The sequence below is a fragment of the Vigna umbellata genome, chromosome 7, assembly GCF_029865625.1.
Source record: "Vigna umbellata cultivar VRB3 chromosome 7, Vumbellata_1.0, whole genome shotgun sequence".
Lineage (NCBI taxonomy): Eukaryota > Viridiplantae > Streptophyta > Magnoliopsida > Fabales > Fabaceae > Vigna > Vigna umbellata.
Genome location: NC_142171.1, coordinates 1,951,151 through 1,977,883, shown reverse-complemented (window position 1 = coordinate 1,977,883; position 26,733 = coordinate 1,951,151). Strand labels below are relative to the sequence as shown.

The following is a 26,733-nucleotide window of genomic DNA, read 5'->3' as shown; positions in this document are numbered from 1 at the left end:
TTCTCTTAGGTAAAATTAATTTTTTATTAATTTTTATAAATTCTTTATATAATCTTTTAACATATTTGGATTTGAGATAAACTAGTTTTAATTTACAGTGAAATTAACTCTCAATCTTTATTTATTTTGATGTATTTGGGAAGTCTACGGAGAGAGTAAGGACGCGGAGCATACGTCCAAGCACGTCGTGAAGAAGTGAAAGCTAAGAAATAGGAGTCAGAACTAATCTGAAAAAGAAAAGAAAAACGGCGGATCTTGCTTTTTGGTATTTAAATAAAATTATAATTATTTATAATTAGAAAAGAAGGAAAGGAAGGTAAAAACTATATCCACGCTGAAAGTGCAGTGCAGCCAGCTCCCGCACTGGCATTGCCACCACACCATTCTCATCTGGCATTTCATTATTCATATTCAATTCTATTCCAATTTGCACGAACCACACGCTCTCAGATCTGACACTCTCCCATTCTTCAACGCTCTTCTCTTTCTTTGTCTGCTTCGACTGTGAGCTTCTTTCTCTGTCTGTTTTGAATTTGGTTCAGTGCAAAGAAGTGTTTCTTCTGTTCTTCGTTGTGCAGTTTTATTCACAATGTCAGATTTGGTGTTACATTTGCTTTTTTATTTTTGGTTACTCTGCTACTTAGCTCATCACCGCTAAAAGTGGAATTAGGTTTTAGCTCTCTTTTAATATCTTGCTTAAACTGCAAATTCATGCTTACAATTCGCTAATTTACTTGACTAGCGACTCGTGTGTGGGCAGAAATTGACTGTGTTGATGATTGTTAGCTCATTCTTTCTTTGCTTATTTTATATACGTTAGTAAGCAGAACACATGTGTTATTTTTTTTGAAGATTTTAGGATTCAGAGTTGAGAATATTTGTTAGAAGTTCTTTTTGTGGTAATCAATTTGAACTTGGAGTGGTTTTACTTGAATACGAAAATTGAAATATAATGGAATTGTGATAGTAAAGTTAGGGAAGCCAAGAGATTAGTTGGTGGTTAATTTATACATGAGCTTGATTTGTGGAAAACTTGATATGCAGACTGCTTATTTGTTCATGGCAAAGTCGAGGCAAAAGTTATCGAACCAGGATTCTTCTTTATCACCTACTGCTGCAAGATCAAGGGACTGGGATGGGCCATCAAGATGGACGGATTACCTTGGAAGGGAAATGACTTCTCCGTTGTCGTCAAGTAGCTCTAGAAATATGTATCATGATGGACAGTCTCAGGGCTCAACTCCATCCCAATCACACAAGGGTATTAACATGCAGTGGGTTGTCCAACTCACTGAGGTTGCCGAAGGTTTAATGGCTAAGATGTATAGGTTAAATCAACTTTTGGATTATCCAGATCCAATCAACCATGTATTTTCAGAAGGATTTTGGAAAGCTAGCGTGTTCCCCAACCATCCTAGAATCTGTGTCTTGCTCTCTAAGAAATTTCCGGAACACTTCAGCAAATTGCAACTTGAACGTGTAAGAAGTGATGTCTGATATTCTTTATATTTTGAATATTGATGATGGCCTCTGCTAATTTCATCATTTGGGAAGAAAATGGATGCAGATAGATAAGACTGCTTGGGACTCATTGCAAGATAACGCAGAGCTTCATTTACAGAGCCTGGAACCCTGGGTGCAGGTAATATTGTGATACTTTTGTTTATTAGCATTTGTTCCTTACATAAAACTTTTATGGGTTTCTGTCCCTATAATTTTAAAAGTGTTGATTTTGGTCTCTATTGTCAGTCTTTGTTACAAAAACATTAATGGGGGTAATGGTCGTGATGCTATCTCTACCTCTACACCTATCTTTTCTTCTTTCTCTTCTTTCCTTGTCAACATGTTAGCATTTTGAACATCACAGCTGTAAACTTCAAGAACGAAAGTGGGGTATCTGCAAAGACAATATAGAATCACACGTCACAAGTCGCTAATATTGGATTTGGGAGATTAGGTGAATGATGACACAAATGATGTCCTACTCATGTAGTTGGACCGTGCAGTTAAATGCAAATTTGAATTAAGTGAGACCTAACTTTAGTTTGAGGTCCACTCTATTTGACATGTAGATTATGGTAAAAGATACTTAAGATTAAATTTATCTTATAATACTACAATACTAGACTTGAACTATGTAAGAAAATAAACAAATTATTTGATTGATAACAATTACACCAATTACACCAATTACATTCTCATCATCTATATTTATAATAATCAAAACTTTTAAAATAAGGAAACAAAAATATGCTGAAATGAATAGGAAGATTCTGTAGATGTTTTTTCTTAATCACTATGGAGATATAGAGAATATTTTTATCCAAATAATCTACTATTTACAACAATTGACGTATTAGGACAAATCTTAGATGCAATACCAGGGGTACTGTTCTCTAATTGTAATTTTTTCTTAGTAATACACATTGACATTTGATGGAATTTATTATTGTGCGGACAGTCAAGATGAAATCCCTTTATGATTGGAGAATAACTTAGCACAAACAATACATAAGTTGTTGCATCCAAGTTTTATCTAGCATATTAATAAGGAAAAGAAAGTAAGAAAAATAGGATGTTGATACCCCGTTACTTTTCATGGCTTTTAGAGTAATAGTCTTGTACTTGCAAATATCTCACTTTTTTGTTTTTAGTCCCTGTAATTATAGTTTTATTTTGCAAATATATAAAATATTACTTTCAGTCCCTGATTGTTTATGGGGACACAAACTCTAACAAAATTTATGTACTAAAACCAGAAAACACTATTATTACGGGAATAAAAACATATTTGATTTTAACTTAGAGTGTCTTAATATTCTAACTGTTCTGATTTCATTTAAAACAAACAAGGATTTGCATCATTGGTGCACTATGCATCAAGACAATTTACATTGTCATTGATGAACAGAACATCAAAAGTTGTTTAGAAAAAGGTCCATTTCATCTTTATTATGTGCTTTGCATTTATTGTTTTATTTGATCATTCTATCGTTTATGTGCTCTTGCAATTAGCCTTTGTATGCACATCATCGGAAAAATGTAAGTTATATAAAAATGGAGCTGCTTCTGCATTCTCCTGCTATCACTGGCTTTAATGAGATGTTATTTGTTTCATTATCCTCGTGATTTATGATTTTGTTCAACAATTATTTTGAATGGGACATTTTATGTCAACTAGCCTTGCTTGTTTATGCCATATCTTTGAGATTTTCAATTCATGTTACCTGAACTGATAAAGTAATGATTCTTTTTGTTGTGTGTGCAGCTACTTCTTGATTTGATGGTGTTTCGGGAACAAGCTTTGCGACTTATATTGGATCTAAGCAGTACAGTAATTACTTTGTTGGTGAGTCTGAATATTGTTGCAAGGATCTCAAAAGTGGGTTTTACATATAACATTATATGATATATGGCTATTACTCTCTCTATGTGAGTTTTGAGTGCAAAAGCTTTCGTCATTGATGAATACCAGTGTTAGTGACAGGGATTTGGATGTTGTGGGGTTGTTTCTACATTGAGTAGTATGGAAAGTTAGGTGGAATATTTAAGTGTTTTGCTATCCCTTTTTAAAATTTTAAGGGTGGGTACCCAAGTGCTTATCAATTTTTATTAAAGTTGGTTGATGTCTTGAAAAGGACTACCCATGGAAGGTTTTGACCAACAAAGAAGTTGAGTTAAGTATGTCAAAGTGAGTCAACTCAGTTCAAACACTTAGCTCACCATGAGTTAAGCTAAAAATGGATCAACTCAATTTAGCTCACTTTATGGTTTAGTTGGCTTAGTTGTGTTGATTTACTTAAGCACATTTTGTTCTTCAACTTATTTATATATTTATTACAGTCCAATTAATGTGGGTTGGCTCAACTTACCTATGTACAATCAAGATGATTTGTCATAGTTGACTCAACTCACCTATTTATCTTAGTTTAAGTTGAGCAAGGGGATTCAAAATTCATCTAGAAATGAGTTACGGGTCAACCTACCTCTAAACCAACTCGAACTTGATTAACCCATTAGTTAAGTTAGCCATTCATTTTGACCAATATTAAAAAAAAATTCTTTTCAATCCAACCTGACTCAAATCTTTGATGACCTATGTTGGCTCATAAGTGGCACCCTTAAGTGCCCTTGAGTGAAGTGTCGTATAGGGAGTTGCTGAGGCATCGGGTAGTTTTGAATGTCTAGGTCTCACATCAAGTAGTTTTAGATGATTGGTGAAGTATTAATTGTTTCATCATCCCTTCCTTACTATATTTTTAGGTTGGGTTATCCCTAGGGCTTGGGTGCTTATCAGTTGGTATGATAAAAGAATTGCGTCTCATCAAATTTCTTGAATAGTCTTTCAACTTCTATGAAAGATTTTGAAATTGACGTGCCATGCATCAAATACAGAATAGGAAATGAGGCATCATAAGTTTATCTTTGCCCCTTTTTAGCTTATTCATGTAAAATCATTGCTCATTCAAATGGTTTTAATATATGTTGTAATGTTAGAAATAAACTAATAAATAATAAGTTAGTAAGTTGTGTATATCTCTAATAACTTCACAGTGTTTTGCAGCCCCATCAGAATTCTCTTATACTACATGCATTTATGGATCTCTTCTGTTCCTTTGTGCGGGTTAACCTTTTCTCTGAGAAGGCAAGTTGTTTTGCCCTCAAATTTCTTGATTTTTTTACTTATGAAAAGCTTTTGTTATTGAAATGACTTTTTTGGTCAACTATATATGAGAGTAATTATCTAAACCAATTCTCTCATAGCAGATGCCAAGGAAAATGTTGCTACAAACCTATAACCTTCTACATGCAATGTCAAGAAATGAGCGAGATTGTGACTTTTATCATCGGTAAGAAATTTTTATAAGTTTTCTTGAATTATTGTCTATTTCTTGTAAAAAAGTAGTAGATAGGGATGGATGTTTACTTGCGCATATGGACCTACCATATTGTATAATTCAACTTTTAAGAAAATTTATCCACTTTTCTTTCATTAATAGAGATGCATAAAAAATGTTTAAGACAAATGCTGATAGCCATTTGGCATATGCAATTATATACACTTGGCTTGGGGTTAGGGCTGACAAATAAACTTGTACATGTGGATATTGTTTGAACCCATCCCAATGTTGATGGAGAATACTGGGATTGACCAGACATGGGTATGGGTAATGCTTGACTTTTAAACCGGGTATATCTTTCCTTGTCTTGTTTTAAATTACTTAGACACCCTTAGTTTATTTGGTACCCTATTTTTAGATTTATGCAATTATAGTTTCTTCATTGTTATTTGACATTGAGGAGAAGAGAATGTCTGTTCTTTTATAACATTGAGTTCTTGACAATATCATATTTCCTTTCCTTTAATTTTTTTCTTTTGTAAAAGAGTTATTTAATGGATAGACTTAATTAATTTTTAGGTCTCTTATAAATTTGGGTATTTTCAATTGAGTCCCTGCTGTTTAATTTTTTGTTTAGTGAGTGATGTGATTGTTACTTATCCCATCATATTGCTTACTTGTTTCCAGGTAGTTGAAAATGTGAGGTTTTGTGGTTAATATAAAATGATATTACGTTTAATGTAAATGACAAATGACTTTAATTGCTTTTATTGAAAATGTGTTGGATAGTAAGGGGCTGTCATTGTCACCTACATCAATGTTGGTGATGACGACGGTCTTTTGACGTTGTAGGTGATGACATGGAAGCCATTGAGGAGCATGATCTCGTTATCCAACTTGTTTTCATTTAAAGTAATAAAAGTTATTTGTCGTTTTGCATTAACTCCAATATCGGTTTATATTAATCACAAAATCTCACATTTGTAACACATAGATACAAGTAAGCAAGATAACAACTACGTCACCCAATTAATGGAAAAATCAAATGTCAGTGATTCGATAAACATTTTGAGTACTCAATAGATAAAATTTTTTTAATAGGGACTAAATTGAAAGTACCCAAATTTATAAGAGATTTGGAATTTACTAAGCCTAATAAATATTGCAGCGGGTATGGGTGTGAGTACAACTATACTATTACCGAACAAGGATGAGGATGAGACATAAGTTTCATACTTGTTGTTATCAGGGATGGAATGTATATAAGTTTTTACTTCTGGTATGAGGATGGGGATGGGTATTGTCTAACTTGTACCCGTCTTCTCCTGTTGCCATTCTTCTGTTATTAGCATGTGTGAGTGTACAATTTCTTTATTGAATAATTGTTAGTATTAACTATAGGCAAATGAACACTCGGTAGTATATTTGCTTTAGTTAAATAATTATAACAAACTTGTTTAGTTAACATAATTGTTTTGTTAGTCAATCATAACCATCTTGTAACTATTTTGTAGTATAAATAAATCTTTTGTAATCGAAAGGTTTGGGGGCGATCGATATTTTCTCAATTTCAATAATATAAAAGTTTTCAAAGGTTTGGGGGCAATGTATATTTTCTCAACTCAATAATATAAAAGTTTTCATTTCTCTGAACATGGTAATCTGAGCTCTCTAATCCAAAATTAATTTTTTGTGGTTTCCACCATAAATCAAGCAAACCCATCTTTTGCAACTCTAGTCCAATCACAACTTTTTCTTGTTTAATAGTTCATCTTGTAAGAATCCGATGGTTGCTTCTGCCACATTCTCTCATCAAATCTCATAAAAACTTCATGAGAAGAATTTTTCGCTATGGCATGTGCTAATTGAATTTGTTATCAAAGCACATAGGGTATACCAATTTGTTGTTTCTCCTTGTATTTTTATAGAACTGATTCTCGAATAAGAAGGAAAGAAATAATCTTGAATTTTATTGCCAACTCTAAATCCAGTCCAATACCAGTGTAGTAGTGATGGACTTAAGGGATAGAAAGAATTCAGCAATACGCACTTACAATCAGAGGTTGTTCAAGAGAACCTCGCTCTCCAACTATCCATTTTATTTACTTCTCTCCAAAAGGTCCCTTCAGTAATTCTCATATAACTATTTGTAGTTCAGATATAGTTACAGCTGTTCTAACTACCTTGACGTTTATTGAACCTATCAATATCCCCCTCAAAAAGTCACCTTGTCCTCAAGGTGAAAACGATGTGCAGGCAGCCAATTCCCAACAATGAAGGAGAAAGGGAAATCAAACTAATTCCTCTGAAGCAATTTTGCATCCATCAGCCTGCATTTGGCATTTTGAAGACCAATTCAAAATGAACTCTTATATATACTCATGCCATTGTCCAAAAAATAAATCATGAACTGATATTAATTGAGGGGCTAAATTGGCAAAAGTATCCCTTGGGGGTGGAATCGATAAAGAATAATGAAATGAATATTGCACCAGTTTTCAGATGAAGTTCTTTAATTTATTTTTTCCTTTCCCATTTCACCCATTTTTTTATAGCAAATAAATGTTCAGTATTTTAGTTGTAATATGTTTCTTTCTCTACTTTACAGTTTGCTTCAGTTCATTGACTCTTATGATCCACCGCCAAAAGGCTTACAGGAAGACCTAAATTTTGTGAGCCCTCGTATTGGAGAGGTTAATTTCATCCTTTCCTAATATCAATATTATACAAATAATTGTCAACTGCATATGGTAAAGAAGACGATTATGTTTTCTGGTCTTCTAACTATTTATTTTCTGTGATTCTGTCTTTGCATGATTAAGTTCAATTTATTTTCTTCAGCCTTTGTACTTTTTAGGAGCTGCATTTTGTGAGGTTGACTTGGGTCCAAATTATAAAATTTTGATATCTTATTTACAGGTGTTGGAAGCTGTGGGTCCTATTATATTTCTATCAACAGACACAAGAAAACTTAGAAATGAGGGATTTTTAAGTCCATATCATCCTCGGTATCCAGACATACTCACAAATTCTGCTCATCCACTGGTATTGTAATTTTTTGTTAGTGAACCATATTGATATCGACTTCTTAAATTGATAAATTTAATTATACTAATGCTCTCTTTTCATTCAACTCTGCAGAGAGCACAAGATCTAGCAAATGTAACTGCATATCGAGAATGGGTACTATTTGGGTATCTAGTCTGCCCTGATGAACTGCGTCGTGTCACTAGCATTGATATTGCTTTGGTATACTCATGCTTCATACCTACTTTGCAAAGTTTCTATTTGTTTTTGCAACATACAGTGTACTGAATTGTTTGCTTTTACTGGGGCAAAAATACCACCATGTTTATATAATTATTGAGATTTGAACTGATTACCTTCTAAACAAGAAAGCCTTATTGCAGTGTTAGCATGTACGTTAATATTAGAAGCAGATTATGATTTTACAAAATGGACCCATCTGAACCATCTGTGGTCCTATTTCTTTTGCCTTTATGTTCTCTTTATCCATGTGGTATTGTGTTACGATCTAAGGTAGGGGTAATAATAAGGGTTGGAAAGTATATGAGCAGAGAGAATATTTAGTATAAGTTTATTAGAGTAAATAAATATAGTATAAGTTAATTAGAGTAAATAAATATATATTTAGGAAAATATTCAATATAAGATATTTATAATTAAAGATATATGCTAGGATAATATACGGAGAGATATTTATATTAAATATAGGGATATTTATATTAAATATTAAATATAGGGATATTTATATTAAATATTAAATATAGGAATATTTATATTAAATATTAAATATAGGGATATTTATATTAAATATATTCTAGAGAAATATTTAATAAGAGATGGGCGGGAAATAATTAGTATAAATAAAGTTAGAGTCTAGGGTTAAAGACAGACTTTTGATTATTGAGTTTTGTGACAGACATTATTGTCTTGTGAGGGAGGTTATGCTCTCAAAGTAATTGAAGGAGGTTATGCTCCCAATTATTGTTTACCCTTGTTTATTCAGATATTACCATCAATAAAAGAGATTCATTCATCCATTGTTATTCGTTTATTTTTCTATTACGTGTGTTTATTGTTCTATTACGTGTGAGAGAGTGTGAAAGGTTGTATTTGGATAGTTTACATACTCAGGTACGTAACAATTGGTCCGACCTGCCGGATCGTCAAGGGAGGAAACTGCCGGATCGTCAAGGGAGGAAACTGCCGGATCCTAATAGAGACGAGTGAAAGACGTCATGGAGGGAAGAATGCATGCAATTGAAGGGAAACTGGAGAGCATGGGGCACATACTAAAGAACATGGAGTTGTCCCTAAGGAGGTTGAAGGCAGAGTTGAGTGGAATACGCCATGAAGTCCAAGCTCCAAATGGGAAGGGACTGCTGGAACCGATCGATAGTGGACTAACGGATCCTAATGTGAGCGAACTGCCAAAGCCGAACGATAGCAGACTCCTGGATCCGAACGTGAAAGAACAGACTCCTGGATCCGAACGTGAAAGAACAGACGGAACCTACAGAGAGAGGACTTACCGAGCCGAATGGGAGGAGACAGTCAGAACCGAACGTGAAACTACCTGAACCAAACGGTCTAGTATTGGAAGGAAGAATGAAGGCTTTGGAAGGAAGGGCAGATGGAAGAATCAATCCCTGGAGAGAACAATGGAGTCTGTGAAGAGATGGGCCGACAAAAAGAACAGGGGGCTTGCAGTGTTTGGTACACTAGCAGAAGGAAGAGAGCGACGTGAAGTACTGAAAGACATTGAAAACCATTCCCTCAGGGCTTATGATTCAGGAGAAGTGGTAACCAGAATGCTGGACGAAGAATGGAAGACATTAGAGAAGTTTTTACCACCACCCGAACCTCCAGACATGAATTGATGAGGAGCCATGAGATCAAGCTCCCCGTTTCCAACCTTGAGGACAAGGTTGTTTTGCAGCGGGGTGTAATGTTACGATCTAAGGTAGGGGTAATAATAAGGGTTGGAAAGTATATGAGCAGAGAGAATATTTAGTATAAGTTAATTAGAGTAAATAAATATAGTATAAGTTAATTAGAGTAAATAAATATATATTTAGGCAAATATTCAATATAAGATATTTATAATTAAGGATATATGCTAGGATAATATACGGAGAGATATTTATATTAAATATAGGGATATTTATATTAAATATTAAATATAGGGATATTTATATTAAATATTAAATATAGGGATATTTATATTAAATATTAAATATAGGGATATTTATATTAAATATTAAATATAGGGATATTTATATTAAATATATTCTAGAGAAATATTTAATAAGAGATGGGCGGGAAATAATTAGTATAAATAAAGTTAGAGTCTAGGGTTAAAGACAAACTTTTGATTATTGAGTTTTGTGACAGACATTATTGTCTTGTGAGGGAGGTTATGCTCTCAAATTGAAGGAGGTTATGCTCCCAATTATTGTTTACCCTTGTTTATTCAGATATTACCATCAATAAAAGAGATTCATTCATCCATTGTTATTCGTTTATTGTTCTATTACGTGTGTTTATTGTTCTATTACGTGTGAAAGAGTGTGAAAGGTTGTATTTGGATAGTTTACGTACTCAGGTAGGTAACATATTGATACTGAAGTCTGAATAAAATAATGTGGAGGTAGCTTGGAATCTCTTATTGAATGAAGAATAAAGTCCCAGTTCTGACTCAAAGTAAGAGTAGTCTGAAGGGTTATAAGAATGTGTATCCTTTAGAGAGACTCTGGACTCTCCTAACTGTCTAACAATTCTCAGCCTTAAATGACGTAATTCTCTCACCCTCTCGGGACATTTAGGAACTCTCTCAATTAACTATAACAAACCCTCCTCTCTTTACTACTGGCCTTAGTTTTCTTCCGGTCCATTAGTTCTCTATTTAAAATAGACATGCTTAATTTTAGGTCTTCTAACAATACTGCAAGCCAAAACTTTCACCTTGACCTCAAGGTGAAAATCAGGAAAAGCAGATTGTAAGGTAGTGAGCAAGTCCCAGTCATTGTCACAGTCTGGTAACCTTTTCCTTTTGACTTGTAATTGCATTGCACATGCAACATTTATTGTATTTGAAGATCCTGGGGTTACTTCTAATTCCCAGTCCTTAGATAGCTTGGTTGGTTAAGGCTGAGGTTATGCAACTCTTGACACAGCCTTCCTTAAAAGACACATGAAAAACATTGTGTTCTCTTCTGTGGTCAGGCAATTGGGGAAGGATTTTTGATAAGAAGGGTATAGAGTATCTCATCTGTGCTTCATTAGATAATATCAATGTGCTGTTATTTGGTGTTAAGTCAACTACTTGGTAAGCCATGCAAAGGGTTGAGATATGGTTTTATTTCAGATAAAAAGGACACTCTTCATTTACTAATAATCATCCAAATTTTGTCATAATTACAATAAGGTTTTATACTGAAGTAGTGCGGGTTTTAGTTATTCTAAGTTTGCTTCCTTAGTTTTGTTTGGCTTTGGTATTTCAGGTTGTATTGAAGGAGAATTTAGTCCTCACATTATTCAGAGATGAGGTAATTTTTTCTCATTGACTTTGGAATAGTGTCCTTAGCTACAGTAGTTGACAATATGAAAATCAATACACAGTACATACTTCTGCATGAGGATTACCAGTTGTACGTTCTTCCTCGAATATTGGAGTCTAAGAAGATGGCAAAATCTGGGCGCACAAAGCAAAAAGAGGCAGATTTGGAGTATAATGTTGCAAAACAGGTTGAAAAAATGATAAGGTACCCACAAAATTCCTTTTTAAATTTATTGTGTCAGAGGGAATGAGATATCAAGGTAGTCAAATTTTGAGTTGTCCATGACTCCATCATTATTCCAGGTTACTTTTTTCAGTGATTAGGTGACTGAATTCTATGTTGTCTTAGAATAAGTCTGAAAATAGTTATGCCTTCGAAACACTTGGTACTTATTAATTATTGTCCAGTTATTGGACATGCCTTGATTATTTGATGCACTTGAAATTTAATATAATAGCAGGGAGCAAATTTTGTGGTATCACTAAATCCTTTACCATTTTGATAATTGCTCTCATTAAGAATTTGATGAAAATTTTCATTTTTAGGTTCTTGGATTGCTTATTTTGTTGTTAGGATTAGGGAAGTTTAAGATTTCACACTTGGGTGTTTCATTTTACGGGATTCAATGATTTTTGTAGCCTCTATAGATTTGGAAGTACTTTTATTTTTCTAATTTGGCAAGAAGTGGATCACTTAAAAGAACTGAACTAAATGATGGCATTCTAGATTCAAGGAGACAAATAGAGAATAAACTATTCGTCTATATTTTATGGAAAACTTTCTGTGTTGTTATTTGTTATGTGAAAATCACTCTTGCAACTCTTCTACTTTTCTATATGGATATTTGTTATTCTTTTCTGGGTGTTTTCTTGTCATTTTCTAAGGTTGATGCATCCTCACTATTACAACTGACAGTGCAAATCGCAAAACTGTTTGACATTTTCAGTGAAGTGCATGAGCAAGCAATATTATCTTGTGATGCTATTCATCGTGAAAGGAGAATTTTATTGAAACAAGAGATTGGGAGAATGGTGCTGTTTTTTACTGATCAGCCCAGTCTGTTGGCTCCCAACATTCAGGTGTATTTCTTTTGGCATTTTGACCCATGAAAAAAATGGTGGTTCTTTGACACTTGTTGCTGAAACTTTTGGTATTGTTTTGCTTGTAATTTTTTTTGATTCGATTTTACGCAAATGCATATTATTACATCTATTTTATGGATTCATATCATTAAGAGATCGTTAGAAGAATTACAAAAAGGAGCTGTGAAAATTCTTTTAGTTACTCAACCGGTTAAAAGGAGTGGTTATTGTGAAACAATTTAATTACTTATCAACCCAGTGGATAGTATTTTCAAAAATGGTCTACAAGTTATTTTTATGTGTAATTTCTAGCTGGTTGGTATACATATGTAGACACTTAGAAGTTAGTGTTAGGTTATTAGTATGTTAAATTAACAGGCTTTTTCATATACATTTCTAGATTAGTCTTTGGTGGACTGGTATGTTAAATTTACATTAAACTCATGTCCAGGGAATTTAATCATATTACTGAACTTGTCTTTAGATTTGTAAATAGCTATGTAGTTTTGTTTTAGTATTTCATGTATCTTAACCTTAAAACAATCTGTTTGAGAGGATTTTATTTTTGATGCAGATGGTGTTTTCTGCCTTGGCTTTAGCTCAATGTGAAGTGATATGGTATTTCCAACATGTAGGAGTTGCATCATCAAGATCTAAAACTACTCGAGTGGTACCAGTGGACATAGTAAGCTTTTATTTCTTATGCTTTTATTTCCTTTCTTTTAATCAAACTAATGCTCTTTTCTAAACAAATTACAAAACACGGGCTGTCTAAAACTATTAGAATTGGACTCATATCTAACGTAATCTCAAAAGCTAGCATAAGGGCTAGATGTGTTAATTTAACCCATGGCCCAGCCCTAACCCATCCTTGAATAAGCCCCCTTTTATAGGATCAACAAATGAGGAGGCCATAAAAAAGCCCTAGCCTCGGGTTAGGGTGGGCTTGGTCCCACTACAAGACTTTAATTAATTCTTTAAAATAACACCTTCAGCTGGGTCAAAGGTGGGGTGAGCCGTCTAGGCTTGAAGCTCAACCTTAGTTTACCCTGACCAAAATTCAAGCAGAGTCGGCTCGAACCAAAGGATGAATCCACTCGGCCTAGGCAAAAGTTTTGTCTGAAGGTTGAGACAAGTTGACTAAGGGAGGAGGTTGAGACAGGCCATCCCGGGCTGAAGGTCACGACGGGTCAGCAAGGGCCGAGATGGGTCAGCAAGGTCAAAATGAGTCACTTAGGGATGAAGACCGAGATGGGCCAAATTGGGCAAAAGGTCGAAATAGACCGATGCTGGTCGAAGGTTAAGGTTGGCCAATCCAAGCCGAAGGTCGAGATGGGTTGGCTCGGATCGAAGAAAGAGATTTGTCGGTCCGGGTCAAAGGTCGAGATTGGCTAGCACGGATCAAAGATCGGGATTGGCCGGTTCGGATTGAAGGTTGAGACAAGCTAGCTTGGACCGAAGAATGATATTGGCCATTTCGAGTCGAAGGTCAAGAAAGGCAGGTTTGAGCTTAATGTTGAGACGGGTCGGTTCAGACTAAAGGTTGAGATAGGTTAGCCTGAACCAAAGGTTGAGATGGCCTACCCTGAGTTGAAGGTTAAGGCAGGCTGACCTAGTCCAAAGTTTGAGACATGCCTACCTGGGATGAAGATCGAGATGGGTAGGTCGAAAGTCAAATTGATTGGCCAAGCGGAAGGTCAAGATTGCTCTGTCCAAGTTGAAGGTTGTGATAGGTCGATCTAGCTTGAAGGTCAAGAGGGGACAACTTGGGCCGAAGGTTAAGAGAGCCTGACTTGAGTTGAATGTCAAGATAGCCTACCTCGAGGTAAAGGTCGATATAGGCCTACCCAGGCCATAGGTCTAGAGGGACTGTCCCGGACTAAAGTTCAGGATTAGTCAGTCTAGGCCGAAAGTTCAGATGAGTTGGCTTGAACCAAAGATTAGATTGGCCGATCTAGGCCAAAGGTCGAGACAGGCGGGTTCAGGCTGAGGGTCGACTTAGGCAAAAGGTTCTAACAGGGCAGCCTGAGCCGAAGGTCTAAAAGTATATTTTAAACAAATTGATATTTTTCATGTTGGAAAGATGGCCCATGGGTTGGCCTTCGCCCACATGATTTTTGTCGGTATTTTGTCCTTGTGGGCGTTTTCAATAGGGGGCTTTTTAGGCCCCAACCCATGTGGGCTAGGGCCAAAGCCTTGAGGGGTGGGGAAAATTAATAGGTCTAATAAGGGGTGTGTATTGCCCCAACTTTACTCGGACTATTTTTGCCATAATTGTTGCAGATGTGAGACCTAAAATATTGATACACCCCTCTCATCAACGATCAGATGATGGAAATCTAGGTGAATTTTTTTTGTTGGACATATGTGGAAATCTAGGTAAATTTTTGTGTTGGACATATGTGGATGAACCAAAATCAAGACTAATACCATTGACCCAACACTTGAAACTTGAATTGTGAGGTAAGTGAAATATGAATTTTTCGAATTTTGCAATGTTAGGGTACAATATGTATTGCCTTAAGAATAAATGTCGTTCCTAGGAAGTTTAGACTACAAATCTAGACATATTATAGAAAATATGGGATCAATAAAATTAACCTAATTGCAAGAACTCAGATAACTAAATCTATACGAATAAGGAAAATATAGAATTTTAGTACTCATTCTCAAGTCAAGGTATGGATATTTATTATTTTTGGAGATTTCGCGGGTTGTGACCCATTTTGACAGCTCTAACATAAGTGGATATATATCTCACCTTATAAGTTGATTTTGTGGTTAGACTTAAAGTTCACTTCTTAAGATGGTACTAGAGTTTATCCTAACAAGGTTTGTTGGGCATATTGTGCTACTCACTACGGGCCACTACCTAACTATCTACAAATATCTTGTCTCATGCTAGAGATGTCCAATTCATGACATGAGAGGATGTATTTGACATTTGCATTGGTTAGAGATGTGACCAAATTATAGTATGTAAGTGGGTCTAAACATCATCTTACTAGCTAATTTTGTGAGGTTAAGTTCCTCTTTAAGTTCACTTTTCTAAGATGGTACTGGAGTGTATCCTAACAAGGTTTGTTGGGTATATTGTGACACCCATTATCTGGTCACTACCAAACTATCTACAAATATCTTGTCCCACATTAGAGATGTCCAATTCTCGACATGAGGGAGTGTATTTGAGATCCTATATTGACTAAAGATGTGTGACCAAATTATAGTACATAAGTGAGTACAAACCTTATCTTATAAGTCGATTTTGTGAGGTGGAGTGAGACTTAAAACAAACTTTCTAAGAATTATTTCCAACTTACATGTAAGATCTTGTAAGTGCCATGTAGGAAGTCTTTTGGTCAGTACATTTTCCAACTAAAGCCAAAGGGACTTACGTAGTAACTATGAGAATAGTATGTAATTTTTCTTTGATGAAATGCTAGTTTATCACTATTTTTTGTCCTGTCATGTTGAGTTGGATTGTGTGCAATATTGATGGTGGACTTATTGTTGCAAAAGGGCTTCACACTTAATCTTGATATCATCAAGTATAATTTTTACCTATAAAAGTTCAGAAATCCTTTGCGTCATTGCACAATATTCTACCTTTGCTCTAGTCCATACAATCATATTTTTCTTCTCACTCTTGCATGTTACCATATTACCACCCAGACACTTACCTATTGGTAAATCTCCAATCAACATCAAACTTTACATAATCTACATCTGTACATAGTTGCATAGAAAATTCTCCATGCTTTTTGACTATCCGTCCTTGTGGGGATTGAAAAGGACAGTAAGGGGAAAGAGTAAAATTTGATATAGGGACTGCAGCATGTGAAAAATGTCATCTATTTGTAATAGACGTGTTGGTAAATAGTTTGAAAAATGCCTTAATTTGCGAGTTTATTAAAGGGCTGTCATTGGGTGACAAAAACTTATCTCTAGTTTTCTTTTACCATATAGTTTGAATCTATTGATAAGGTGGTTGACTTGAAATTTCATGATCATGTTTTCAGGATCCAAATGACCCAACAATTGGATTTCTGTTAGATGGAATGGATCATTTATGTTGTTTGGTACGCAAATACATTGCAGGTTAGATTAGCTTTATGTGTTCTAACTTATCCTGCATTAGGGAATATGTACTATCTCTGATTCTTTATAAAAGAAACAAGTACGTGTATCTTTTTGTCCTATACAGGAGTAGCCCTATTTGAGGTATATTAATCGCTAATTTTCTTCTATACCCCAATATTATTATGAAGTCTATTAATATGGCATTCCTGTATTCCTATGCAAGTAGATGCATTCATTGGCCTGTTAACAAGTTGATGCTTCACTAGCATTTCTTTTCTCTTTAACTTATTTTTTAATGGATATTTTGGTTGTTAAATGTTGTTTCATTTTGAGTGCAGCAATTCGAGGTTACTCATTATCATATCTTTCGTCTTGTGCTGGAAGGATCCGGTTTTTACTTGGCACCCCCGGAATGGTGGCTCTTGATATTGATGCTAGCCTAAAAGGACTTTTTCAGCAGATTGTTCACCACCTTGAAAACTTGCCCAAACCACAGGGTGAAAATATATCTGCTATCACTTGTGACCTGTCGGTATGTGGGACATCTGTACTGGCCATTTTCTAATATCTTACTTGTGCGATGTATATGCTTTTTGGACTGTAGTGCTTTTGTTAGGAGGTTAAGAGTGTATGAGAGAAGAAAAAAAGATTAATTGCCTAACCGCCTTAGCAGTTAGGAGAGGCGGGAATAAGAATGTATAAATAGCAATTGTATAGTCTTTTAGAGGACTTTTGGTTAGTGTTGTGTCTAACAGGAATTGTTAATCTTTGGGGGAGGTTAAGCTCTCATTGGTTCTCTGTACATTGTTTCTTGTCCCTGTTAATACAAGAAAGGCTATTCTTTGTGTTTGGTGTGTGATCTGGAGTGCGTGTGTGGCTGTCTGTTGAGGTTTCTTGAGTAGAAACCTATCAGCTTTACAGTCATCTATGTAAATATTCTTGCATTTAGTTATTAATTCTCAGAGACTAGGGTAGAATAAATTGATTTCATACATTTGTGCAAAGAATACATCAGTCATTGTGCAAAGCTAATTTAGGAAATCCAATAGCAGAACTTATTTAATCAAATCCCTATAATTCAGGGATATAGCTGGATCTCTAGGATTCAGGGATACTTCCCACATTTACTTGTAGTATGCTAAATAAGGAAATAATAAATGTGGTCGCTGATACTTCCCCCCAAGCTGTTGCTATTCAGCCCCTTGGTTAGAAGATCTGGTAGGTTGTCTTGTGAGGAGATATATGGAGTGCAGATCAGACCACTGTCTAATTTTTCTTTGATAAAATGCCTGTCAACTTCACAGTATATGGTTCTATCATGTTGCACTGGGTTATAGGCTATGCTAATAATGGATTTGTCATCAGAAGAAAGTCTCGTTGGTTCATCCTGCTTTATTTCCAAGTCTGTCAAGATGATTTTCAACCATAGCAGTTCATAGATACTTTGTGCTGTTGCTCTAAACTCTTCTTTAGCACTAGATCTAGCCACCACACTTTATTTTTTTCTCTTCCAAGTTAAAAGATCCCCACCAAGGAAAGTGCAATATCCCGGAGTTGATCTCTTATCCATAAGTGACCCTGCCAAATTTTGTATATACTTCAAGACCTACATCCCATTCCGTTTGAACAGAATTCCATTGCCTAGGGTTTCTTTCAAGTATTGCACAATTCTTAGCTCAGTCTGCAAGTGAATCTCCTTTGGTTGGTGCATGAACTAGTTGACTAGACTCACAACAAACGCAATATTAGTGAGACAAATAAGAGTCTGCTAACTAATCTTTGGTACGTTTCGTTGTCAATTGCTGTATCTTCTACATTTCCCAACTTCAGATTTGGATGAATTTGTCTTGTTAGAATAGGTATTAAGTATAGGTAGTTAGTAGTTGTGTTGGAAAACTGCTAATTAGGCTGTACCTATGAGCTGTTTACTTATTAGCATTAATTACATAGATATAGCCTTTTTCTTGTACCTTTTGGTGTTCTAGATGTCATTTTCTTGTATAAATAAATAACAAAGATTAGCCAGGAGATAATAAATTTCTTAAGCCTTTTTATCATATTTTCAGTCTTAAGTTGTGTATTTGCAAGCTTGTAAGCTATCTTACCTTTCTTTCAGCAAATCAGTAATGTATTTCGGTTGGGATATGTAAATATCCATTTTAGAATAGGCCACTTCGATCCCCAAAAAATGCTTCAACTTTCCCAAGGTTTTAATTTCAAATTCCTTGGCTAGATGTTGGCCTAACAGTGTTTGCTCCTCTTCATCATCACTTGTCATTGTAATATCATCCACATGCACCAGTAACATTGTCACTCCCCCTGACTCAATGTGTTTAACAAAAAGAGTGTGGTCTACTTGACTTTGTTTGAAGCCCAAACCTATGATAACTCCAGTAAATCTTCAAAAACCACACTCATGGTGATTGTTTCAATCTATTCAATGCCTTTTTTAACTTTTAATCAGCGTTGGTAGCAATTTCCCACTGTATCGAGGGGTATTTCCATGTAAATCTCTTCAAGTTCTCCACGAAGGAAGACATTTTGACATTAAATTGTTGCAAGTTCAAACTGAATTAGCTGCTACAAATAATATCACTCTGACTGTATTCAATTTTGCAACTGGAGCAAATCTTTCCAAGTAATCCACTCCATAAGTTTGTGTGAATACCTTAGCTGTTAAGCTTGCCTTGTACCTTACAATAGAACTGTCAGCCTTGTATTTTATAGTATGTACCCATTTGCATCATATTGGTTTTTGTTCCATTTGGTAGAGTAACCAATTTCCAAGCAATAATCATAACCAAGTTGCCACTTGCCACTTTTGTAGAATTATTGCATTCCGTATATTTTGTGCATTTCATGCTAGAGTTTTAGTGTCAGAACCTTAAATTCTAGTTTTTATTTTTATTTTGTCATTTTTTCTTCATTTTCTAGTTACAGTCAACTTAATGTTTTAAAGCATACACTTCACACTTACTATTACTATTTTCAGGATTTTCGAAAGGATTGGCTATCAATTTTATTGATAGTCACATCTTCACGTTCATCTATAAACATTAGGCATTTGGAGAAAGCTACAGTATCCACTGGCAAAGAAGGATTATTGTCAGAAGGGAATGCTGCTTACAATTGGTCGAGGTTTGAATCCACAATTTTAATTTCCTTACTACACCATTCTGATACTTATTTGAGTTATTCATTAATCAAATTATTAGCCTGAATCTTTAAAATCCTCTTTCTCCCCCATCCCCACCTCATTTATAAAAAAACAAAAAACAGAGAGAAAATAAGATTTACAGTGGTAGAGTGTCAATATCATCACCTTTTGTGTAAGATTGTATTATTTTACAATCATGAGTTTGGCTTTGTTGCAAGCCCAACATCAAAAGTATTCTGATTTGGTGAGATTGCAATGGCAGCTGTGCAAAATTGTGGGTTGTGAGGTCTCCGTGTCTATGAAACTTTTATGTTTTCTGGCCTGTGACCTATTTTTGTGACCTGAAAAGCTATGCTCCTGAAAACCCTAAATCTGCCAAAACAGACAACTGAACTTTTTATTAGCGTAAATGTGTATGCTGATGAATTTAACTTAGTTGTAATTAGTATACTCTATTGTGGAACATAATGCTATATCTTTTTGCTGAGAATTACTTTTTTTTTCTACTCATAATTAAGTTGATTTTGTATCCTCATTGTGTGTTAATCAAATAGTTTCTCTGGCTATTAGTAACACATATCACAAGGATTGATCCCTTCCCTATTCCTGTACTTGGAGGGTATCTTGATCTTTCGTCATGTATTCTCTTCTCTTTTAAAATTTATATATATTCTTACTAGAGGGCTGTCATGTAGTATTGTGTAGTATTATGTTTTTGGATTATGGCTTGTATTATGCAATTACTCACATGCCATGTGTGTGTAAAAACAAATGCCATAGCATACAGAAGAGTTAGAGATTCCAGACAATTTCTTTATATATAATAAATTAAAAAAACTTGAAGAGATAATTATGGCATTGTGGTTCTATTTATGCAGATGTGTAGATGAATTGGAATCCGTACTTTCAAAGCATGGTAGTCTTAGGAGGTTGTATTTCTACCACCAACACCTTACAGCTGTGAGTGCCCATATTCCACACAAACCTTATTGATTTTTTCAATTTCTATAGAATGATTCCTAGTTTGTATGCTAAGACGTTAACCTTAGAGTATGGATTTAAGTTGTGGTTTTATTTTCCATTTTAATCCAAACTATATTCCTATAATAGGTTTTTAGAAACACCATGTTTGGTCCAGAAGGGCGTCCTCAACACTGCTGTGCATGGCTTGGGATTGCCAGTAGTTTTCCTGAGTGTGCATCTCCGATTGTTCCAGAAGAGGTAAAAACAAATCCTTGCCAATAGTTTTACTTGAGCCAGTCATGTAGTGACCAAATTAGTGAACCGATACTAGCACATTTTGATGGAGGCTCTTAACATTTTTCTTCTTTTTTATGGTGGTATTTTGTTGATTTCCTTTTATTAGTTGAATACTTGATCTTCAAATATTCCAAATATTTACTGAATGCAATCTTTTATTTTCATTAATACTTTTTTGAATGAAAAAACTTATCATTACAAAAGTAAAAATAGAGTTAATGTTGCTTATGGATCTGTTAAAAGTGGATGACTCACATGTATAAGGCTTCATACAATTCTGAATAAGGAATTCTGAAATGTTCTGTTTGAAGCTACGTAGTCATTGTGGATCGTGATTTCACTGCAAATCTATATTTTTTATTATCTAATCATTAGTCAAAACTCAAAGTATAAATAATGCCATTGCCTTTGAAAAATGAAATCTCATATTGACTTAATATTCATGTAAACTTCCTTTTCCTACGTCCTGATTGATCATTAGGTGTTATATGTGATGATAGCTAGAAATGGAAATGTTGAACAAAGGTGGTCACTGTGAATTTTTCTGCAAGCAGGTTACAAAAATTGGCAGGGATGCTGTTCTTTATGTTGAATCTCTGATTGAATCTATCATGGGAGGATTGGAAGGATTAATAAATATTCTTGACTCTGAAGGAGGATTTGGTGCCTTAGAGAATCAGGTAAATACTTTTAGCTAACAAGGTTACCTTCATTTCTGAAAACTAACCTTTGGATTTCATCAGCTTCTTCCAGAGCAAGCAGCTTCATATCTGAATCAGACGGCAAGAGTTTCCATTCCATCCTATAAATCTCCGAAAGGAACTGCTGGTTTTCCTTTACCTGGCCATGAGAGTTTTCCTGAAAATAATGGTTCTATCAAAATGTATGTCATAATAATCTCGTCCTAAATATGTACGAGTAACCACATAAGGGTATTGTTTTAATTTGTCTACTGTTTTTAATGACAGGTTAGAAGCTGCAATGCAGAGGCTGACCAATTTGTGCTCAGTTTTAAACGATATGGAGCCTATATGTGTTTTAAACCATGTCTTTGTACTAAGAGAGGTTAGGGATGTTTTTTCCTTTTCTTCCTCTTTTTCTTCATGAGATTTACTTATCTATTGATAACAGTCAATAGTGCCATATTTCAACAAAATTTGGCCAGTAAATCAATGCTTGAATGGTATGACTTTCAGCCCTTTTGAAGAAACTGTGTAGCAAGGTCAAGTGTAAATTAACTAGCAGTAAAATATGTCATTATTGATATTCAAATCCAGGAAAAGGATTGTAAAACAGTAAAAATATGATAAAGATATTTGTGTGATAGAATGGAGAGGAATAGGAACAAGTGAGTCTTTTGTTAATGGAAAATGGAAATGTGCATTACTTTTTTGGATATTGTGTTAGATATGGAAACATACAACTATTAAGAGTTTATTTCCTAGTTTTATTGCTTAATATCAAGGTTTCTGAATAATGGAGGTTATATAAGAAAGCATGCATAATGGTTGTAAAAGATGTTTTAAAGTAGGCATAAGAAAGAGAGGTATTTCTTTTTTGAAATTTTTTTTTTATGGAAAATCCCTGTTTAGGTATCTGAATTTAATTTATCTCATTTCCATTAGGTTTACTTAAAAAATTCTTCTTTGTGAAATCTCATAAATCTAGTCAAATTTTCGTGAGTTGTTCCTTGTTGATATATTGATTTTAGTAAATGATGTTCAGGAAAACCTTTTATCTGCCTCTCACACCTAGGGATCGAGCTTTGAAATTTTGTCCTACAGTTGTTGCCATCAAGGAAAAACAGTAGGGGAATAGTGAGGTCAATAACGGTGGATAATGCAACTTTAGGTCTAGAACCCTACAGAGAGTTTCAGATGTAAAAGTATTGTTATAATGATAGCTAAATCTGCTTACCAAAGTTCTGTTGGAACTCTTGTTAATAGAAGTTTAAGCCAAGAGCCCTAGAAACCTGCTATCCAAGTCATGGATCTAGATTGTAGTAGTATTATCAAATAAATAATTGTCCAGAGGCATCACGCTACATAATAATGATTGGACATTGGTTGGAGTTAGATCTTCTAATATGGGGTAGACTTTTGGGTATGCATGATATTGGGTCAGATTAGGTTCGACCCTCACGGGAGAAGCTCTTATTTGTAAAAAGTTAAATTTGTGGGTATCTGTATCTCTATTATTCAATATGAACCAAACTCTGAGCACTTGGGTTAGGCCAACCAGGTGCACGGGTTGAAACTGTTCCCTCTTAAATGCCTGTTTTAAGGGTCAAACTGAGTATGATATTCACCAATAAGGAAGTTAAAGGATTAGATTTGCAGATATCCATGATCTCTTACCCCAGTTTTAACATTTTATAAAATTATAAGTTATTTATACTCATCAATGGTTATCAATGCTGCACTTTACTCTCGAAATGCACCATTCAATTTAGAGGATCCAGCAGTTACATCATTAGTCACCTGTTCAAGTAACAATGATGCATGAAACCCAAGTCTTAAACGCATCTACTCCCACTCCCCCGAATTTTACCGTTTTTTAACCCAACATTGTTCATTCTGTCATTATTTTAACACATCAATCTGTTTGTGCAGTACATGAGAGAATGCATTCTTGGCAACTTCAGAAGAAGATTGCTTGGTGTTCTGAAAACTGATAACGATCTTCAACGGCCTACTATTTTGGAATCACTGATTAAGAGACATATTAGCATTGTTCATCTTGCTGAACAACACATCAGCATGGACATTACTCAGGGTATCCGGGAAGTTTTGCTTTCAGAAGCCTTTTCAGGACCAGTTTCTTCTCTGCACTTGTTTGAGAAGTCAACAGACCAACATACAGGATCAGCCACCGAAACAGTATGCAACTGGTATATTGAAAACATAATAAAGGATGTTTCGGGTGCTGGGATTTTGTTTGTTCCAATTCATAAATGCTTCAGGAGTACAAGGCCTGTCGGTGGATATTTTGCAGAATCAGTCACTGACCTCAGGGAATTACAGGCTTTTGTACGTATTTTTGGTGGATATGGAGTAGACAGGCTAGACAGAATGCTAAAGAACACACAGCTGCTCTTTTAAATTGCATTGACACTTCACTACGCTCAAACCGAGATGTGCTAGAAGCAGTTGCTACAAGTCTGCATGCTGGTGATAGAATTGAAAGAGAAGCCTCTGTGAAGCAAATAGTTGATCTGGAAACTGTGATTGGTTTTTGTGTTCAGGCTGGCCTTGCACTGGCTTTTGATCGGCTACTAGCTGAAGCTTCTGGTGCTATACTTGAAGAAGGTGCTCCCTTGATTCATTCATTGCTAGCTGGGGTGGTTAAGCACCTACCTGATGGAGTACCAGAAAAGGAAGAAATCAGGAGAATGAGAACAGTGGCAAATACTGTAGGAGTTGTTAATGATCATGATTCAGTTTGGGTAAGATCTATTTTGGAGGAAGTAGGTGGTGCAAGTGATGGATCATGGGGCTTTTTACCGTACTTATTTGCAACATTCATGATGTCTAATATTTGGTCTACCACGGCATTTAACGTTGACACAGAGGGTTTTAGTAACAATATCCATTGCTTGGCAAGGTAGGTATGGTTTTGTTTTGGTTTAAAGTACTTAGTTGTAAACAATATGGTGTTAAATACTTCAGTGTTTTTGTGTTTGCACGATTATAACATGAGTCCAATGCCAGTAGATTAACTTCCATACAGTAATTCCACACGGTTGTAACTGGAAATTATATTCATAGTATTTTGACTCCATTACTTGGCAATATTTTAGAAGTCAAACTATTCATTGCCGTTAGAATATACTAATTTTGGTATCTGTGTAGCCCTAATCACATGATATCGTGCAGGTGCATTTCTGCAGTGATTGCCGGAAGTGAGTTTGTTAGATTGGAACGGGAACATCAGCATCGGCAGTCTTTAAGAAATGGACATGCCAGTGAGGGAATGGATCCTGAATTATCGAGTCATATGTCAGCAGAAGCAAGTATTAAGTCCACATTGCAGTTATTTGTGAAACTCTCTGCAGATATCATACTGGATTCTTGGAGCGAAACACCCAGGTAAATGTGTGTGTATGTGTGGTGTTGCAAGATTTTTGAAACACAAATGACTATATATTTATATTAGCAAGGTAATGTTGCAATATATTAAAGCACAATTTTCATTTGCGGTTTGGCATCAGTTCTCTACTGGGAAACATTATTCTTTCATTTTGTACTTTGCGGTTATCTTAGATGTTTTGTATTTTGGTATTGCACAGGTCTCATCTTGTAGCACAGCTTATCTTCTTGGACCAACTTTGCGAGATTTCACCTTACCTTCCAAGAAGCTCGCTGGAAACCCACGTTCCATATGCCATTCTCCGTTCAGTATATGGCCAATACTACGCAGATACTCAATCCACTCCATTGGCAATACTGAACGCATCACCCCGTCATTCACCTGCTGTATTGCTAGCACATGCTTCCCCTGTCTTAAGGCATCCTCGTGGGGACTCACCACAGTATTATGGCCATGATTCTGGATACTTCAAAGGATCATCATCGTCACATAGTCAGGAGCACCTCTATGATGCTGATATTAGCAGCTTAAGGAGCACGGACAACAAGCAAAGGAACTATCGTAGTTCTGGGCCTTTGGATTACAGTGCCAGTCGTAGTAGGGTAAAATCTGTTGAAGGTTCAACATCTGGAAGCACTGGTCCCAGTCCTCTTCCTAGGTTTGCAGTGTCTAGATCTGGTCCATTAGCATACAAGTAGTAAGTTGTTTGATATATATACCAACAGAAGATGGTAAGTTATTCACCTTCTGCTAGTGATCATTTTGTCTATAACCGTAAATCATCCAGCAGTTTCGCACAAATTTTAGTAAAATGTATATCATATTAAAGCGTCCTTTTGTAGTCACCTGGGGATAGTTTAAATCAATGCCATATTAAGTCCCTGCTGTTTTAGCCAGAACCAGGTGTTCATTCTATTTAATGCTCATTGCAAAATCTTGATGTCTTTCTTTCTTTAAGTCTGTTGGCAGAGGTCTTCTGTAGCTTGGAATGCAATCAGTAATGTTATTTACTCGTACATTTATACTTACGTCACTACATTTTAGTTAATGAAACAACAAAACTCATTCAAGAATTTTATCCTTCCTGAAATTTGAAGTATTAGTTCTGCTAAACATCTTAATCTTTTCGTTCCCGGTACTGTAAAACGAATTAGCAGAAAGAAAACGTAAAAGAAACTCAACTCTTTCTTAACAAAACAAATGGCTTATATTTAAGATTTTGGACAATTAGTGAACGAGTTAAATATGTTTTTAGACTATTATATGATTTTGTTTCGTTTTTCTTTAAAATTTTGTTTCATTTTCATCTCTCTTCTTTAGAAAGTGTAAGATTTATTCCTCCAAGAACAACATTGTTATATTTTTTTTCGTGACTAACTGTGTGCTACTTTGCCAATACACATGTAGTTTAACATCAAAAATTAAAATTGGTCATAAGTAGTTTTGTTAACGTTTAAAATGAAGTTCAAATAAGTGTTGAAATCAAAATTGGGAGGAGTTGATTTGAGATTCCTCTTTCAATCAACAAAAATGAAGATTGTGCTTGGTGTTGAGTTCGTCTTCAACAAAATCGCGATCTACAATTCGAAGAAAGAGGAAGTAGACTTGGTATCTGTGGAGCATGTTCTTAGTCAGGGTTA

At 35.2% G+C, this 26,733-nt stretch overlaps 1 protein-coding gene across 1 annotated transcript; it reads left to right on the top strand.

Annotated features, from left to right (window-relative positions):
- Nucleotides 1-319: 319 nt before the first annotated feature.
- LOC124830227 (protein NAP1) lies at nt 320-26,124 on the top strand. The gene is given in 25 exon segments (XM_047303886.2): nt 320-504; nt 1,045-1,479; nt 1,568-1,642; nt 3,269-3,349; nt 4,565-4,645; nt 4,768-4,850; nt 7,450-7,534; nt 7,761-7,886; nt 7,983-8,090; nt 11,369-11,413; nt 11,487-11,629; nt 12,372-12,504; nt 13,082-13,192; nt 16,527-16,605; nt 16,926-17,119; nt 19,580-19,725; nt 20,623-20,704; nt 20,855-20,965; nt 21,559-21,684; nt 21,748-21,887; nt 21,973-22,069; nt 23,617-24,076; nt 24,079-24,607; nt 24,880-25,092; nt 25,293-26,124. Coding segments are annotated over 24 exon segments (4,167 nt in total). The 5' UTR covers nt 320-504; nt 1,045-1,059; the 3' UTR covers nt 25,792-26,124.
- Nucleotides 26,125-26,733: the final 609 nt, after the last annotated feature.